General features: G+C 39.9%; 1 protein-coding gene across 1 annotated transcript in view; it reads left to right on the top strand.

The window, feature by feature from the left end:
• LOC122811307 (aldo-keto reductase family 1 member B1-like) overlaps window positions 1–18,519 on the top strand; it is a 356,222-nt gene that overhangs the window by 266,584 nt on the left and 71,119 nt on the right. Inside the window, exon 9 of the mRNA XM_044083068.1 lies at window positions 15,272–15,355. Within this exon, the coding sequence (XP_043939003.1) occupies window positions 15,272–15,355 (84 nt within the window). The remainder of the gene's footprint in view (window positions 1–15,271; window positions 15,356–18,519) is intronic.

Raw genomic sequence — 18,519 nt, 5'->3', positions numbered from 1 at the left:
ATCTCGACTTCTTTCTTATGTCCCTCCCTCCTACCCCCTCCTGGCTGATAGTTGACCTAGATGTTGCTTCATCCTGGGTGCTCAAACTCTTCTTCCATTCTATAGGGGAATAACTATTATATAGGGTTATAGTATATGCAGCAAACAAGATCTGAGGTAATTCACAGTGCATCATGGGATAGGGGGCTTGGCCTCGAGTTACTGGAAGACCTCGAACTTTGCATGTGGCCGGACCGGAGCCGAGGGATCAGCTCCAAACCCATCACTTAAGAATGAAGGCGAGATGAACAGCTCACATGGAACGTTATGGTGAGTACATAACTTCTTATTTTTGTTGCATCTAAAAGTGAAGAGATACATTGAGTGGAGAGATTAATGTTGGTTTATGCTAGTCAAATTGTTATAATCTTCTAAAAAGAGAGTTTATTTGTTAATGTTTAAAGTGGCCCATGAGAGGATGCTTTAAATTATGGAGAGGTTATTGTTAGAGGCAATGTATAGAGTAGTAATGCACAGCAATTTCTTTTTAAGGATTCCATATCATTATCATTATAGAGAAAAATCCTAGGTTTGTCAATACAGGTCAGATATTGTCACCTCTAGTTGTATGGCTTACCATTTATTATTTACTGCATATGAAGTTCGACTTTCTGATAAGTTAGTCTACTGAACAGGACGCATGTGTGTTTTGTCTGATGTAGATGTCTTCAGTACTGTATTCTGTTCTGTTATTTATTGTGCAAGCAGTTTTCTATTAGTTTTCTTGACTTCTGACATTTAGATTTACTTTCTCAAATACTGATACACTGCCAAGGATCCCACTTGATATGCAACAATGAAAGGTGCTATACTCTAGGGTTTGTGATGTGCCATTTGTGGACCTTTAAGCTAGGTTTTATTCTTCATCATCATCATCATCATCATCCCCCTTTCTCCCATTTTCTACATGCAATCAGGGTGTCTTGTCAGTTATTGCCATCGGTCTTGATTCAATGTCACTCTCTTGCCTTCTTCAACAGTCGTGCTTGACTGTCACAGGTCTTCTCTCACACATTCCAGTCATCTATTTTTGCTGGATGCCCTCATTTCCTCTTGCCTTCTTCCTGTCTGTCCCAAATACTCTTCACCAGATTATCTTCTGCCCAAACCACTCTAATCTGTTCTCTTTGACCTTCCTTTCAACTGGAGCTACTTGGGCTTGTTTGCTCTGATGTCCTCATTTCTTTGTCTGTCCCACAGTGTGCATCCTACCACCCATCTCAGGCACTTCATCTCCATAAACTCCAGCTTCCTCAATTGCTCTGCCTTCACTGCCCAGATTTCTGTACCCTACAGTAGTACTGGTCACCCTACAGCAGTACTGGTCAGCTCACTGTTTTGTACACCTTACTTTTTAACTTCTATTCCATGCTTCTGTCACACAGTATATCTGAATTTCTGTCAGTTGGCTGTGACCTTTGTGCCTCTAGCTCTGATCTCCTCGTTTAGACTTCCCTTCTCCTCAGCTACCCCTCCTAGATACTTGAAGTTGTAACCTGTTCCATTGTTTTCCCTTTTATGTCAGTTCTCACCTTCTTCCAATTTCCCCTACTTGCTGCCATTACAACTATCTCATCTGTACTCCGTTTCATCCAGTGTCCCTTCAGTTTTGCATTCCATTCCCATGTTCTAGTTCTTGTTCAGAGTTTGCCTGCATTGCCACATCTGCATATAGCAATTTTGTTGATCTGTCCCCTGCAGCCTGTTTACTAATGTAGTCCATCACCAGTATGAACAGCAGTAGAGTCAGAGATGCACACTGCTGCATATCCACTCCCACTGGGAACCCCTCTGTGAGTCCAAACACTGTTCATACTTGTATCATTGGTCCTTGTACCTAGCCTGCACGAATTCTACCCCGTCTCAGTACTTTCTTGGGTTCCTGTTGTTTGCTTTCTCCAAGTCTAGGAATGTCCAGTCAGACTCTTTCCTCATCTCTAGTTTCTTCTTAACTGTCATTATTGATACACATATCCACTTAATCCAAGTAGAGGAAAGCTTCTAAAGTACTCATTTTATTTATGCTCCTTGGAAATAGCAAACCACCTTTACCTCTGTCTTTTGTTAAAATTTTTATGTATTCATGTATTCATTCATTTATTCATTCATTTTTAGCAGTTTGAAGAGATGATCTAAAAGAATATGCTAAAGAAACAGAAAGATTCCTGTTCTGTGCTTACTTCATGCAGACAGAAAGAGAGAGAGAGAGGGGTAAAATCCAATATGTGCAAGGCATTCACCTGTTTGCACACTTCATTCCAGGCTAACAGGCACTGAACCCTTATCTGGGTCTATATGTTTTTATACTGTTGGAATGCCAAAAGTCTGTCTTGATACACAGGTGCTCTGTAAGGTGATGAAACGATTACACTTAGCAGGTTCTTTGTTCACATGCTTTCGAAGAAGTTTGTTAATCCCATCACATCCTGTTGTATATACAAGAGGGAGGATCTTGTTAGATTGTTCACTAACTTAAACAACGATTGGGTCATACTTAACTTTATTCTTTATTAACCTAGTTGAGATGTCCCTAATTCTGGCTCCAGGCAAGGATGATGCTCTCACAAATGCCTTGAAATATTTAACTGGGATTTATGCTTGTTTTATATAGAGTGGAATTACCAATTACTAGGATATTTTTGGGGTTGCTAGGTCATAGCGATTGCCATATGCACTTTTTAATTTATTATGGCATCTCCCCACTGCTATGCTACAGTGACAGTTTGCTTGATTTCCTACAATTATTGAAAAATCTGTGTAATATATTGGATGTATGAATGCTGGGATTGTTGAGCTTTCGGCTTCCTGGAGTACAGGTATGTATATGTGTAAGCTCATTGGATAAGGATGAGTTTTTAATCCTAGTGTCCTGGATATACTTACTAAGGTCCTAAATATATTTTCTGTGTAGGAGGCAGTTCGTAACACTGCCTAATATAATAAACTGTCAATATTTTAAAGCTAACTCATGTACTGCCTCTAATATAATCTAGTGATGTATACTGCTAGTCAAGACGCTGTTATGTTTTTCCTAGAGGACTACTAAAATTACCTTCATGTGATGTTGGTGCGGTGATCACTATCAAAAGCAAATGAGATGAATGGAAGTACTTGCTGAAGCTGAAGTTCAGGTTTGTTAAGGAGGGTGTTGCTAAGCATTATACAAATAGCAGCCAAAACAAAGCAAAAATGTAAACACCAACAGGTAACAGAACACTGTCGATAAAATAATCATAGCCGGTTTTATGTACCTCCTAACTCTGCAGTCACTGAGGGCCCTAACCACAGCAAGTTATCTTATCTTGATGTTTTGTAACATCTGTCAAACCAATAAAAGCTAGTATAGCAATCTTGTGTACTTAGTAAAACCAGGTGGGTAGTAATAACTCATATTTATATCTCCTTTAATGACATTTCTGGTTATAGTAAAAGTGTTTTTTCACAGTTTCATTAAATACTTCACCACTGACATAGTGCCCCTGACTTAGTTATATCCTGCTGGTGGGCATTCTTTCCAGTAAAAGTAACAACATAGCCAACTTTTGGTATCTGCAACACCCATGGCTGCAAGTGACCCCTTAATCATCCTTGACTGTGTGGGGCTGCTGCTGGTTGGGGAAAACTGAGGATGAAAATGTAATGATTTTCTGATCACATTTTTTAACTGAGCAGGGCTGAAATATAACACTCTTAGAGGATAAAGCTGATAATGAACATGAGCAGGGTAAGGACTGGAGAGATCAGCAGTCCCAAATGACTGATCTCAGTGCACACCCTGGATTTTAAGAAGAGCTGATGTTTCCAGTCTTCAGGGATAGTTTTCTCTTTCACAGAGTTTTGTAAATAACGGCATCAGATTGTATAGCACACAACTTCTTTGCTGAAGAATTCTGGGCATAGCTAAAACTAATAGCAGAATAAAGGCTTAAAATCAGGAACACGTTTTAAATATTACTCCAATTAACTTACAAAGTTAATAGAATAACATGTTTTGTATCAATGTGCATTTTTTTGAAATAAGAACAATGAAAGTCTGATCTCTGGATGTATTGACTGTTTGTAATCCTGATTGATTTACCAGCAAATCAAACTTTTTTACGAGGGACAGAGCAAAATTATGATGCAAAATCAGCAATGGTCTGTGAAATCAGTGACAGTGACAGATATGTATCACTCCTCAGTAAGGTAAATAAAAGTGACTTACCCCTGCTGCTGTTTGATGACTGCCAAGCAACAGTCACTGATCTGGTGTGGCAGTACCAGTGTTGCACAGTGTATTACTATTTGTTGAATTAACTGCAAAACTAGTATTCCTGTGGCTTATGCCTGCTTGTTTGTGTGTGTAAAGAAAGCACTGATTTTGTTCTGCGCACACACCCAATTATACCGGGATACACACATCACTCTTATGGTATTGGTAAAAATACAGTTAACAAGTAATTGGTTGCTTAGGAGTAATGGCAGTGACTGGGTGATATTTAGACTGGAAGTATCCAGGGAGTCCCCAAACTGACATTTGCTGGGGGCTTCCAAAATGCTAACATTGGCCCTGAAAATAATGCTAAAATCAATCAGTATCATATGCCAAAATATATAAACATCTTTTATCAGATCTCTTAAAACCTAGAAGGGTGGGGTACTCCCTCAACCAACTGGGAGAGGAGGCCCCAGCTGCATGGTGCTTGATAGCAAAATTACCAAATACCAGATGACACTTACATTTTGAAGTTAACATAAGCAGCAGACAACTTCCATGACCACTAGATCTGAGTACAACAGGAACAGGGCAGGTGAAGAGTGAATAGTCAGGTAGACAAACACAGCACTCTGTTTTGGCATAGCTCTCAAGAAAACCTTACACTGTTTTTCCATACCTCAAAAAAAAAAAGTTACCAGCCCTTGCTATAATTTGCAAATCATCTTTTCCCCTGGGCCTCACAAAAACAACATTTGTTTCTGATCCTAACTTAGAACTTTTAAAACTCCAAAAAAATATTTAATAAATTAACACTGCAATAAAACAAGAAGAAAATCATGACAGTATACAAAGCAAAATCATGTTTATTGATTTATCCTTTCTACAGTGCCATAGCTGGTTCATTTGGCAAACAAACAAACAACAATTAAAAATGTGCCTGGTCAGAAAAGCTTCAACAAAACTCGCAAAAGACCAGCTTAAATCACCACATGAAAACTTTAAACAAGCTTTTGCAACACTGTTTCTTCAGGTAAAAAAAAATAGAAAACAGCCACCAGCTGGTTTATATAACCTTCAAAACCACATGACCACAAACACAGTTACTCACTGGTGACTTTAATTTAAGCTGCCTCAGCTACAAACAGGTTGAATACTATTATAAGCCCATTCAAACCTGGGCTTGAATCTGCTCTTAGTTTAGGGTTACCTAAAATACATAAAGACCTTTTAAATCCACCTGCTTTCTGGAAAAGACATTAAATGAGACTTTACAACACTGCCCAAGTTATATCAAGGGTAGCAGTGATTTTTTTACATCAGTTATTTATGTGACATTTGACAAATAAGGAGAAGTAATTTTTATTAGTGACATTTGAGTTTGATGCTCTATCTATTCACAATGATAATGAATATGAGCATTAAAGGTGTTAAAACATATTTATGTCTGTAAACAATGCCCACAACTTTTATAAACACAATATTTGAATTATTAACACTAGTTGTAAAGAATAATTTATTCTGTTTTAATGAATGTTTATACTTCAGAAGAAAGGGGTGGCATTTGGCACCCCTGTTGCTAATACATATGCTAACTTGCTATTGGCCTGGACTATGTTTTAGAACACACCAACAAATGTTTAATGAATTTATTGTTTTATAGAAGGTTTGTGGTTGATATTTTTACTGTGGGAATGGTATGAAATAGGATGTAGATAATTTTATATTGTATCCAGAAAGAATTGTTTGTTTCTTAAAATTTAAGAAAACATTTTCAACAGTTAATATTAAGTTTCTGGACATTAATATTACATGCCAAGATAAAAAAATTACATTCTACCATTTACTCTAAGGAGGTGCAAAGAAATATGTACCTACATAGAATGAGAAATGTACCCCCACACATATGTTTAGTGCAACAAAGGGATGTGGTTATTACATTAAGAAATGAATGGCTTCTGACACATCCGGTACAAAGGACTGGTGGTGTAAGACCAGCAAGTGTAAATGAGTGCTTACACATACTATTTACTTATAATACAGATACACAATCACTTCTACAAATAGCTAAGAAGCATTAGCACATCCCTGAGGGAACAGATTTTGTAAATACTAACATGGAAAAAAACTTTCTTTGGATATAGATGTGGACATAACTTAAAGCAGTTATTGTACTACAAACAGCAACAGAGAGGTGTTCATACTATATTTATTCAAAAAGGGGACACATCCATGTCATAGATCCATGTTCTGCAGATTTATTTCAAGGGATAATTTATTTACACATCCAGTTACACAAAAGTTTTATTTTGATACCTGTGCCAACTGCGACACTAAAGACATATTAGATACTGACGACGTTTAGCATTTTATATTGACAAATCTAATAGAAAGCTACATGAGAGAATATGTGATCATATGTCTGAAATAAGAAGTGCTGAAACTAATGCCTTATTCAAATATATAAAAATACCTGTCAAGCTCATTGTTTTGAATTTTTAGTTATATACAGATTCTATGACAATAACAGCGGTGGGGACATGGTTGCTCAAGCAGAAAATATAGAGTATATGTGGGTTAATAAACTAAGAGCAGATTCAAGCCCAGGTTTGAATGGGCTTAGTATTCAACCTGTTCTGAAGTTGAAGCAGATGAAATTAAGGTGACCAATGAGTAACTGTGTTTTAGGTCATGTGATTTTGAAGATTATATAAACTAGACAGAGGATGTTTTCTGTTTTTTTAACCTGAAGGAGCATTGTTGCATTAGCTTAATAAAAGTTTTCCTGGAGTGATTTGAGCTGGTCTTTTGGAGTTTTATTTTTTTGTTCATTTGGCACTCAGTGCCACTCTTTAATCACAGCATGTTGTGCCCCCTCAACAGCAAGTAGAAGAGCAGAAAAGGGTCCCTTCTCCAGGCTGACATTCCTTCTGCAGTAAGGAGGAGTTCCAGGTCCTAATGTCCTACATAGTTATGCTTTTGCTTTCTTGACCAGGTTAGTCCCTAAGGCTAATAGTCTCTTTCCAGTAGACAGCCAATGTGGTATGTATAACTACAGGGAAATGTGGCCAGAGCAAAGGGGAACTTCCCCTACTCTTTTTGATAAGTGCCTTGGGATCTTTTGCATCCACTTGAGCTACTACCAACTCAAGCAGAATGAACCTAGATTTAAGATCTCATCTGAAGGACACCACACTCAGGAGTGCACCCCCCCCCCCCATGCTAGACTGCCATGTCAACAATCCAATCACCTGGTGTGGGAATAAAAAGCACAACCCCCTGGTCTTCCAGCACCAAAGGCAAGAAATGTTGCTACCTGTTTGAGCCATAGACACTGAAGTGTTCTTACACTCTGCTCTTGCAGCTGCCAATAGATATTAGACTATTTTTTCTTTATTTCTGAAGACTGAAACAGCACAGCTCTTAATTCTACTGACTGTATTACTTGCCACTGAAGAGAATGTGGGTACCTTCCCCAGTATGTGCTAAGACTGGGGATGGTATGGTGAAATTGCCAAAAATGCAATTCATTTAGTGCAATCACTAATAATATACATCAGAGTTTTTGGGATGTGCAGGCTCTTAGGAGCTGTCATCATAGATTTAAAAAGATCCTTTGAGTGCACAGGTCATGCTAACTTTATTCTAAAACTCAGGCACTGTACAGTGTCCAAAAATTTCTCCACATGCTTTAGAAATACAGCCTTAACAGAACTTTTTTTTAATTTATTTCCAAACATATCTATATTAGCATTTATAGCATCCAACAGACTGGAATATCATTGCAAACAAAATAGAATGTGTACTACTTTACAGTCCTTTAGGAAATCCCTTAAAAAACATGGACATGGACATCCCATAAGGTTTACTCCTAGGTTCACCACTGTTTTCACTGCTTGTTAATGACCTTCCTTGGGAAATCCCTAATCTGAACTCTCTATTGTACACTGATGGCATAGTCAATGCCAGAACTGCTGCTTTGGCGAATAATATTGAGTCACACGTATAAAGTTATTTTATCAACTTTTAGAAATTGCTTAAATGTAGAAAATGAATCCTAAATGCACACAGACACACACACACACACACACACACACACACACACACACACACACACACACACACACACACACACACACACACACAACAACTGTTACATTATTTGGAACTGCAGCAAGACTCTCATCACGACAACCACTTCATATATTTGATCCTGAATAAAACCCACTTCCAGTAATTAAATAACAGATCTATCTTAGACTACTTCTCTCCCACATATAGAGCAGCAAGCAAACAAACTGATAAATCAACTCAGATTGTTTGCAAATTCCATTATCCATTAACTAAAGAATTCAATACTCCTGTGTAGGTCTAAGGCTTCCTAATCCACCCCCTTTTATGTAGTCTCACCTTGAATATGTCAGATAAATATCAATGCCAGTGTCCTACAGACTTGTTACTGATGGAATACCTGCTCCAGTGTCATACTTCAGTGCTTTCCTGATGTTCATCGTGCATACAGCTGCAGTCATAACAGATGGGTTCTCCTGCCGTCAGGAGGGTCCTCGGTCGGCCGAATTCCAAAGTCTAGGTCCGGCGTCGGTTGTCGCTTCATCCCTGATGTCAGAGTGCCAGGGGTATAAAAGAACCAGCCGACACCATTTTCTTCAGTCTTTCTTGCCGCGCGGTGCCCGAAGCAGAAGCAGTTCGCAAGTGCCGGTCGGCCAGCTCCTGAAATTACGAAAATTTTGCAACAGAAGTCTTCTTTAAAGCTAAGTACCCCGTTGGGGAAACTTTTCTTGCCTCAGACCGATGTCAGACAAAGTTAATAATTGTATTTCTTGTGGGAAGCAAATACCGCATAAGGATTTTCATTCCCTCTGTATTCCTTGTTTAGGCCCAGACCACAACGTCTCGGTCTGTCGCTTTTGTGCTACATTCAACAAACGCACGATTTAATGTCGGGCGGAGTTCGCCCAGCATTATTTTGGCAAAACATTTAACTATATTATGTCATCAGATACTCCGACTCCAGTTTTGTCTAAAAAGCGCAAAGATAAGGACCGACACACGAGGTCCGCGGCCTCTACTGACACCACGCCAAAGCCGACTACACATGGTCCGGTTCTCAGCGAGGCACCTACGCAGCCTCTGACTACCGACGACGCTTCATTGGCGGTGTCTCCTGTGCCCGAGGTCACAGGCTCCTCAGCCCACACCCCGACTACAGATACTGAAGCCACGCTTGGCGGTCAGTCTCAAAATGTGGACAGGTCCACCTCCTCTCAAGGTGTCTTCGGACCTTCCTCTTCTTTTTCCATCAAGGCTTTCACTAAGTCTAAAGCAGCCATGCACTCTGAGACAAGCTACACAGGGCCCATCCCCAGGCCCCATGCCTAAAAAACAGATGCTTAAAATGGCTGAGGATTTAATTACTCTTATCAGGGGTTCTCAACCCCCCCCCCCCGGACAAAAGGCCCAGAGTGGAGAAAGAATCCCCCTCTTCTGATCAAGGCTCCATTATTTCAGAGCACTCTGATGATCAGGAACATTCTTACTCCCCTTTGGAAGATTCTGATGCAGAGGAGTCCATTCCCTCTGTCCCCCCCCCAGAGGATTTCTCATTTGGGGAAACTTTGCATACCTTAAGAGAACACTTCCACTGGGAAGGCCAAGATTATTCAGATTCCAAGAAAAGGCTTAGGGAATTTCTCTTGCTACCTCAGCACAGACCTCTGGCTATACCTCCTGTCTTGGACATACTAGATGATGTGTACTCGGAGGCCTGCCTTAACCCGGATTCTCTACCTCCAGCCCCAGTCAAGCCTGACAGGTACTACAGGGTTCCTGACTCACACCAAATTTTATACAAAAGCCATGCTGCTGACCCAGAAACCATCTCACAGGGCCCCAAGGGAATTAAGGCCTCCACTGCTAAAAATCCTTTACCTTCCAAGAGAGATTCCAGATCCTTAGAAAGGTGGGGAAAAAAGGTATATACCTCGGCTACCTTAACCATGAGGGCATTAAACTGTCAGTTCCATATGCTAAAGTACCAACAGTTTCTGTTATCACAACTGAAAAGTAAAATGTCACAACCTGAACAACCGGACTTGAAGGAGTTACAGGATTTGATGCACAGTGCAGAGCAAGTGGGTAAACATACCTTACAATGTGGTTTTGATGCTCTAGAGGCCTCATGTAGAGCTGCTAATACAGGATCAGTCATACGTAGGCATGCCTGGCTCAAGGAACAAACCTTGCCAGATCATGTAAAAGCTAAATTACTAGATGCCCCTCTACAAAAGGATGTATGATTTGGTGCTAATGCTGAGGAGGTATTAAGGAAAATGGAGGAAAAGGCTAAATCAATGCAAACTGTGAAAGATTTTCTACAGGTACAACCCCCACGTTTCAGTAGAAATTGGCCTTCCAAAAATTGGTCCTTTCCAGCCACGGACAGACCCCAAAGGGGTAGATACAGGTGCCCGAGAGGCAGAGGGCAATACCAAGGATCGTTTAGAGGCAGACAATGGCAAGCTCCCACACAAAGAGGTGGTGAGGATAACTCGCAACCATTCAGAAAGCAAGCCCAATGACTTTCCCCTTTGCATGCCAAGCAAGACTCAAATGGCAGCACCCTTAGGCGGAAAACTGGCATTATTTTCAAAAAATTGGCATATTGCCACAAAAGACAAATGGATCCTGGACATTATAAACAGAGGCTACAGATTCCATTTTCACACCCTTCCAAAAATGAGAGGCATGCCAAACCTGCCACACAATCAAAGGGCAGAGGCACAAAGACTAATTTCAGATCTCATAGACATGAAGGCTATTCAAGAGGTACCTATGCACGAACAAGGTCAAGGTTTTTATTCCAGACTATTCCTGGTACCAAGGAAGGGAAAAGATTGGAGACCTATTTTGGACCTATCCATCCTAAACACATTTCTACTCATACCAAAATTCAAGATGCTCACTCTACAGCAGCTTCTTCCCATGCTGGGCAAGGAGTCTTGGCTGGTAACATTGGACCTCAAGGAGGCATACTTGCATGTCCCAATCAGACAAAATTGCAGAAGATACCTCAGATTTCTTGCAGGTTCAACCCATTATCAATTCTGTGCATTGCCCTTTGGCTTATCTACTGCGCCCAGAGTATTCACGAAATGCCTGGCATCAGTAATTGCCTACTGCAGACTTCAAGGGATACAAATATACCCATATTTGGACGACTGCCTGATCCAAGCGGACAGCAAGCACATTCTTCTGAAACATCTGGCTTATGTAATAATGTTGTTGAATTCTGTGGGATACACAGTCAACAAAAAGAAATCAAGACTAATACTCTCTTGAAAAATAATTTTCCTGGGTGCCAACTTGGACACAAACACCCAGATGGCCTACCTCACGCCAGAGAAGCAGGGGCAACTAACTCAATACTTCAGAGCACTATCAAATTGCACCAGGCTGACTGCAAGGAAAATCCTGCAGGCTCTGGGATTCATGGCATCTTGCATCTTACTAATCCCATGTGCAAAGCTGCATATGAGGAAACTTCAATGGTACCTGAAAAACCTATGGTCTCAACACAGCCAGAGTTTGGAAACAATAATACCACTAATTCCATGTCTTCAAAAGGAATTTCTGTGGTGGGCTCAAGCATGCCAAAGAAACACAGGTCTCCCATTCTGCAAGCCACAAGCAAATCAAGTCATCACAACAGACGCCTCGGACTACGCCTGGGGGGCGCACATGACAGATCGGTGCATTCAGGGCAAATGGTCCCAAAAAGAAAAGCACCTTCACATCAATCAAAAGGAAATGCTAGCAGTAACAAATGCTATTACAGCTTTCAAAGACCTTCTGCATCCAGGTCAACTATTGATAAGGACAGACAACACCACAGTAATGTGGTACATAAACAAACAGGGAGGAACCCATTCATACCCCCTGTGCAGGCTGGCCATGTCACTTTGGAACATGGCCCTGGAATTACAAATCGAACTTCAAGCACAGTACTTGCCAGGCAAGGAAAACACGCTGGCAGACAACCTAAGCAGGAATATGACAGATCCACACGAATGGAAGTTGCATCCTCAAGTTTTTACAGAGATAATTCAAGCATGGGGAAGGCCAGACATAGATCTCTTTGCCTCCCACAAAAATCACCAATTGACAAAATTCTGCTCAAGGACTTTCCATCCACAGGCCTGGAGAGTGGACGCTATCTCTTTCAGTTGGACAGCAATGACAGTTTATGCCTTTCCACCTCTTCCCCTACTGCCCAAAGTTCTACTAAAAACCAGAGCAGACAGACCAAAGATGATTCTCATTGCTCCAGACTGGCCAAGACAGCACTGGTACCCACTCCTGAGGAGCCTGACACATTCCCCTCCATGGACCCTACCTCGAATGCCTCTTCTTCTGACTCAGCACAGCTTCAAAACTCTTCACAGTCAGCTGAAAACACTCAATCTGGCCACATGGAAGATTCCTTAACATCACAACAGACCCTACTCTCCAAGGAGGTGCAGGATGTCATTTTGGAGGCCAGAAGGCCATCTACCAGAAAAGCTTACTCCGCAAAATGGAAACGGTTTTGTGCCTGGATTGAGAAAAAGGGCCAGAATCCTGGAAAACTGAATTTACCTCAAATATTACAGTATCTAGCTGAGCTGCTAAACAGTGGACTTTCATTCTCCTCCATCAAAATCCATGCCTCAGCCATTTCTACAGAATACAACACTGATCCACCTTTATTCTCTCACCCCCTCTTAAGACAGTTCCTCAGAGGGGCAAAGAATATAAACCCCCCAAGGAAACAACCAATACCTGCTTGGGATCTCAATTTCATACTAGAAAAGCTGACCCTGCCTCCTTTTGAGCCAGCTGCCTCAGCAGATTTGCAATATTTGTCCTGGAAAACAGCTTTCCTTCTGGCTATCACCTCAGCTCGTAGGGTATCGGAACTACAAGCCCTCATGGCTGTGCAGCCTTTTATCATCTTCCATCAGGACAGAGTTTCCTTATGAACCAACCCATCCTTTATGCCAAAGGTGGTATCCAGGGTAGCTTTGAATCAGGCTATACACTTACCTACCTTTTACCCTAATCCTCAAAACAAAGGGGAGAGACTACTACATTCCTTGGACATCCACAGACAGCTGCGTTATTATTTGGACAGAACAAAGCCTTTCAGAAAATCAGAACAGCTCTTTGTGTCCTATGCTGTAGGAGCTCAAGGGAAACCAATTTCCAAACAGACAATCTCAAAATGGATAGCCCACTGCATATGCTTTTGTTACTCTTTACATGGTAAGGCTGTACCTACAGGCATCAGATCTCACTCCACAAGGGCCACAGCTACCTCTGCAGCATTCCTCAGAGGAGTTCCTACCAAGGATATATTGGAAGCAGCCACTTGGAGTTCAGTGCATACCTTTTCCAAGCACTACCACCTAACATTATACTCCAAAACTAGAGCAGGCTTTGCCACAGCAGTCTTGCAGGGCATTCTGGCTCCTCCTAGTTCCACCTAGTGCCTACCACCCCTTTCTTAGCTTTGGGATTCTACCCATCTGTTATGACTGCAGCTGTATGCACGATGAACATAGTACAGTTTTGTACCTACCATAAATGTAGATGTTCGAGTGCTAATACAGCTGCAGTCCAGGTTTCCCTCCCTCCTTCCCCTCTTGGGGTATTCTTTTATGGTGTATTTGCTTGCAACTACTGTTTTTTGATTACATTGCATTGCTTTATTACACAAATTTATGTATTGCCTTCCTCTGGGGGCACTTGACATCTGGGGCAAGAAAACTGAAGAAAATGGCGTCAGCTGGTTCTTTTATACCCCTGGCGCTCTGACGTCAGGGAAGAAGCGACGACAACTGACGCCGGACCTAGACTTTGGAATTCGGCCGACCGAGGACCCGCCTGACGGCAGGAGAACCCATCTGTTATGACTGCAGCTGTATTAGCACTCGAACATCTACATTTATGGTAGGTACAAAATTGTACTTTCCCACTCCACTTATCCTCATGACTAATCCAATCCCAGATTTGCTGTTTTACATATTCTGTTTCTTTTTATTTCATATTTGGACCTTTTTACTTTATTCTAACAAATGAGCAGATATCATTGCATTACCTACTTGTTGACTAATTTGCTAGAATTTTAATTAGCTATATCATTATATATTATCCGATCACTGCTTGGTGTGTTGCTTCATACTATTTGTTTATCTGTTATTGTTTTGGCCCAGGCTGTGCCTGAAAAGGGGTCAGTAGATCAGTGTGCTTTCCAGGTTAGCAAATGTAAAATAAATAAATGCAAGTATTTTATACAAGTATTTATTTGTTATTTGTTCTCAGTCGGGTGAGTCCTGGAACTAGCTGCCTTCTGCTGTAAAATTGACTTCTACTGTAGTGTTTTATGCTTGTTTACCTGTAGCCTAACAGGAATGGGCTACATATTCTTTTTTTTTTTTTTTGCAGGGGTGGTGACTTGTTTGGACAAGGCTGCTTTCTATAACATAATATAGAGGTGCACACAAAGATCTTCCCTTACCATCTGAATGAAAAGACAGTTGCTGTACACATTCTGAAGTGCAACTGCTGAATAGTTTCAGCAGCTGCTTAATTAGCTGATAAATTTGCCTTTAAAGTTTTGCAAAGATTTGGAATCCATTCTGTCATTCACCTGGACAAGATATTGAACTTCAGTATATTAAAAAAGTGACAGAGACAATTAGCTTAACTGAGTTGTTAAGCTATCCCTGCTGATGACCAAACGCATGTTCAGGGAAGGGCTTGAAAAAGTCACGTACTAAAAGAACAATGTGTTGCTTGCTAAGATACAGGTAAATGTAAAAGTGCATTTATGCATAATAAAGATAGTAAACAATTTTTTAACAGATAGGCAGATTACACCAATTTTAATACAGAATTTATACTAGCTATGTACTTTTTTAAGTGTTCAGTTGTTAACTTGTATGTGTTTTTCATGTCACTGCTGTTTGGTTCTTTCAGGTGCTCCTCCTCTACCATGTGCAGAGAGGTGTTACAGTAATTCCAAAAAGCGTCACTCCAGTCAGAATTATTCAGAATGCACAGGTAGGTACATTTCATCTCTGATGAGGCATTAAATCACAGTTATGAACATAACATATATGAACTGGGTTGGGCAAAGCCTAGAGCCGGGCAGAAAAGTTGCAGTCATGCAGTTAGGTAGTTGATATATCGGCATGTAATTTAAACTGTCTTGAAATGTTAAAAACGCAGAACAGTGCTTGGTGCAGTACAGCTGCTGCCCCTTATGGAGGTCAGTCTGGGTTTAGTGGCTGCAGAACTAGCTATCATGATGGAAGCATGTGACTTGTGGCCCTCTTTCCTCAGGACATGGTGGTACAAATCCTGATGTGAATGGAGGAAGTAATGAGGATCAGTGTTTCAGTAGATCCAGCTTCTGTTTCCCCTATTTGCCTTAATCACACAGCAGTAGTCACTGTGATCTACATATGTACTACCTCCCTACTTCTCTGGAGGCAGGCTGTCACATTTTAAAGTTCCTAAATGATGGTCTGTGATTGCATGTGTGTATGTGCGTGTGTGTATATGCACGCGTGTGTGTGGGGGGACTTGTTAAGTAATACACTGTTACCAAACTTAGTATCTATCAAATACATTCATCACATAAGGTAAAATGGGGTGGGGAGGCAGTAGTGTGATTTCCCAAGGGACGTAATATATCTTTTAGTTTGGGAATAGATATATGCTAAAGTGCAAATATTTGTAAATGCGAATGTCAACACACGTTTTGACTATGACTGTTATTTTATAGATGAATGTCAACACATGTTTTGACTATGACTGTTATTTTATAGATGAATGTCAACACACGTTTTGACTATGACTGTTATTTTATAGATGAATGTCAACACACGTTTTGACTATGACTGTTATTTTATAGATGAATGTCAACACGTTTTGACTATGACTGTTATTTTATAGATGTAAGCAGCATTATCTTTAATAATGTCTGGCCTGTACTAGTACCCTTATCATGTCAATAAAGCTGTCTTCTATAATTCTTAGCAAAGATACCTCTTTCCAATCTGTAATCAGAAGAATCCTTAAATAAGTAGCAATATACTGTTAATATAAGAAGGCTGTTGTCATGGAACCTTGGGACTGCTGGCACATTCAAGGAAGCAAAACAATTCACACTAGCAGACTCCAGGCCACAGTTTCATTCTTTGTGGTTCACGACTTAAAAAAAAAGTCTTAACATAAGGCTTTTACCCACAATATTTATACTTTACCTTTAGGTTTTAGAATATTTCACTTCACTGTTTTATAACTTCTTACCTTCTCAGCCATATGTTAAGAATGGGCTCTTGGATTCTAGAGCAGATCCCACACATTTCTATGTGATACAGGAAATTCGGTGCTGTAACACTCCATGCTTTTTACTAAACCCTTCACTACTTCTGAACTAGTTTCTACTTTTGAGCATGGCAGTAGAGTATGACATAGATAATTTGTGTTGGGTCCTTCTTTCTTGAGTATGAGTTGTATATTAGCACAAAAACATAGAAAACAAAGGCATGACAACCAGTTGCTAAACTATGGATTTTTAGGCAATAATCTATTTCCATTCAGCTTGTCAGTTTGCCCTTTGAAGAAAAGCCACTGTATTATTTTCTCCAAGACACCAACAATTCAGCTTGAATCTGTTAGTTGAATATGTATATCTACATTATAAAATAAAAATGCTAATTGTTATTCATGTAGTAACCGCATAAGTGGACAGGTCACTAGCATGACCTATCAGAATTTATAACACAAAAGATATGACGTACACTATATTTGTAATTTATAAGTAAAAACCTGCATGCTGATTAGATAAAGCAATCAGATAGTCCATTGCAAATACAGCACTACAAACAGGAGTAAGTCCAGGCACCTGTAATTATTAAAAACAAAAGAGGTACAACTGCCATGTTTGCTAAGCAGAAGAAAAAAAAAAAACTAAACAGGACGGAAGACATATGCTTCCCTCCACAAATACACACTTAAAAAACAAGGCAAATTTGACAATTTTTGAAATATATATATATATATATATATATATATATATATATATATATATATATATATATATATATATTATCAAATCACCAACAGGACATCAGGAGACTGCTGACATCCTCACATAGATAGTAGCACACATGCACACTCATAAGTAAAAAAAGTTTGCAAACTACATTTACCAAACATACTGTGCAAGCATTGGTGCATACACATCTAACACATACACAGTAAATTTACAGGCCATCGCTCGCCTTGGACGAGAGCAGGAATACGAAGTTCAGACGTATAACACTGTTATTTAAAAAGATAAGCATTTTTTAAAATAATGGCATTGTATAATACCAATTACAGAATACCAGTTCATTGCAAAATATGAGGAAAAATCAGGTATGTGCTGCAAAACTAAAGAAACAGAAACATACATGATTTTTCCTGTATTTCTCAAAAAAAAAATAAATAAACAAACAGAGATTCTCTTTTCTGTGTTGCTTCTCCTGCACTGCACTGATATACTATGCAAGCATGGAAACGTAAGCCCCATAAACATGCACCGTATATCAGTAAAAAGTAAGAATATGAAGGAACATGGGTGGGAGGTTAGCATAATGGTTAAGGTGTTTGCCTTATAAACCATAGGTGCAAGGTTTGATTCTCACATTGGGTAATTGTCTAGGCTTAAAATAGCAGAAAAAGGCAGTAACCTATAAACACTACAGCGTCCTTATACAAAGACATTATTTAAGAAAGGTAAGCAATTTCCTTCTTAAATAATATTATATAATTGCAATAATCCACTCCTGTTTGTAGGTATGTTAAGATCTACCCATGGTTGGCTTTCTTTATTCAGTCTGGCTTTGCCCTGGTGATCAAACCACACCAACCATGGGTAAATCATAATATACTCATGTGCAGTCATGGATTATTGCATAATAAAGAACCCTTGTATGTAGGTAATATGTAGGATTTACTCCTATTACTCAGGCTTCATCATCACGGTCTAACTACATCATCCATGTGTAAATTCTGCATTACCCACACCCAATCATGGATTATTTAAACTATAGTTAAATTGTAATAGAAACCACATGCACACATGTGTTATTGCTTCAGACTGCCTATTCACAAACATAAGGGGCAAATATTTCCTCTGATGGGTGGTACTAGATCATGCTAATAAAGAAGCC

This window comes from Protopterus annectens, chromosome 9.part0 (assembly GCF_019279795.1).
Source record: "Protopterus annectens isolate FY-2018-M chromosome 9.part0, PAN1.0, whole genome shotgun sequence".
In the NCBI taxonomy this organism is placed as follows: Eukaryota; Metazoa; Chordata; order Ceratodontiformes; family Protopteridae; genus Protopterus; species Protopterus annectens.
This window is presented reverse-complemented; position numbering and strand designations above follow the sequence as displayed.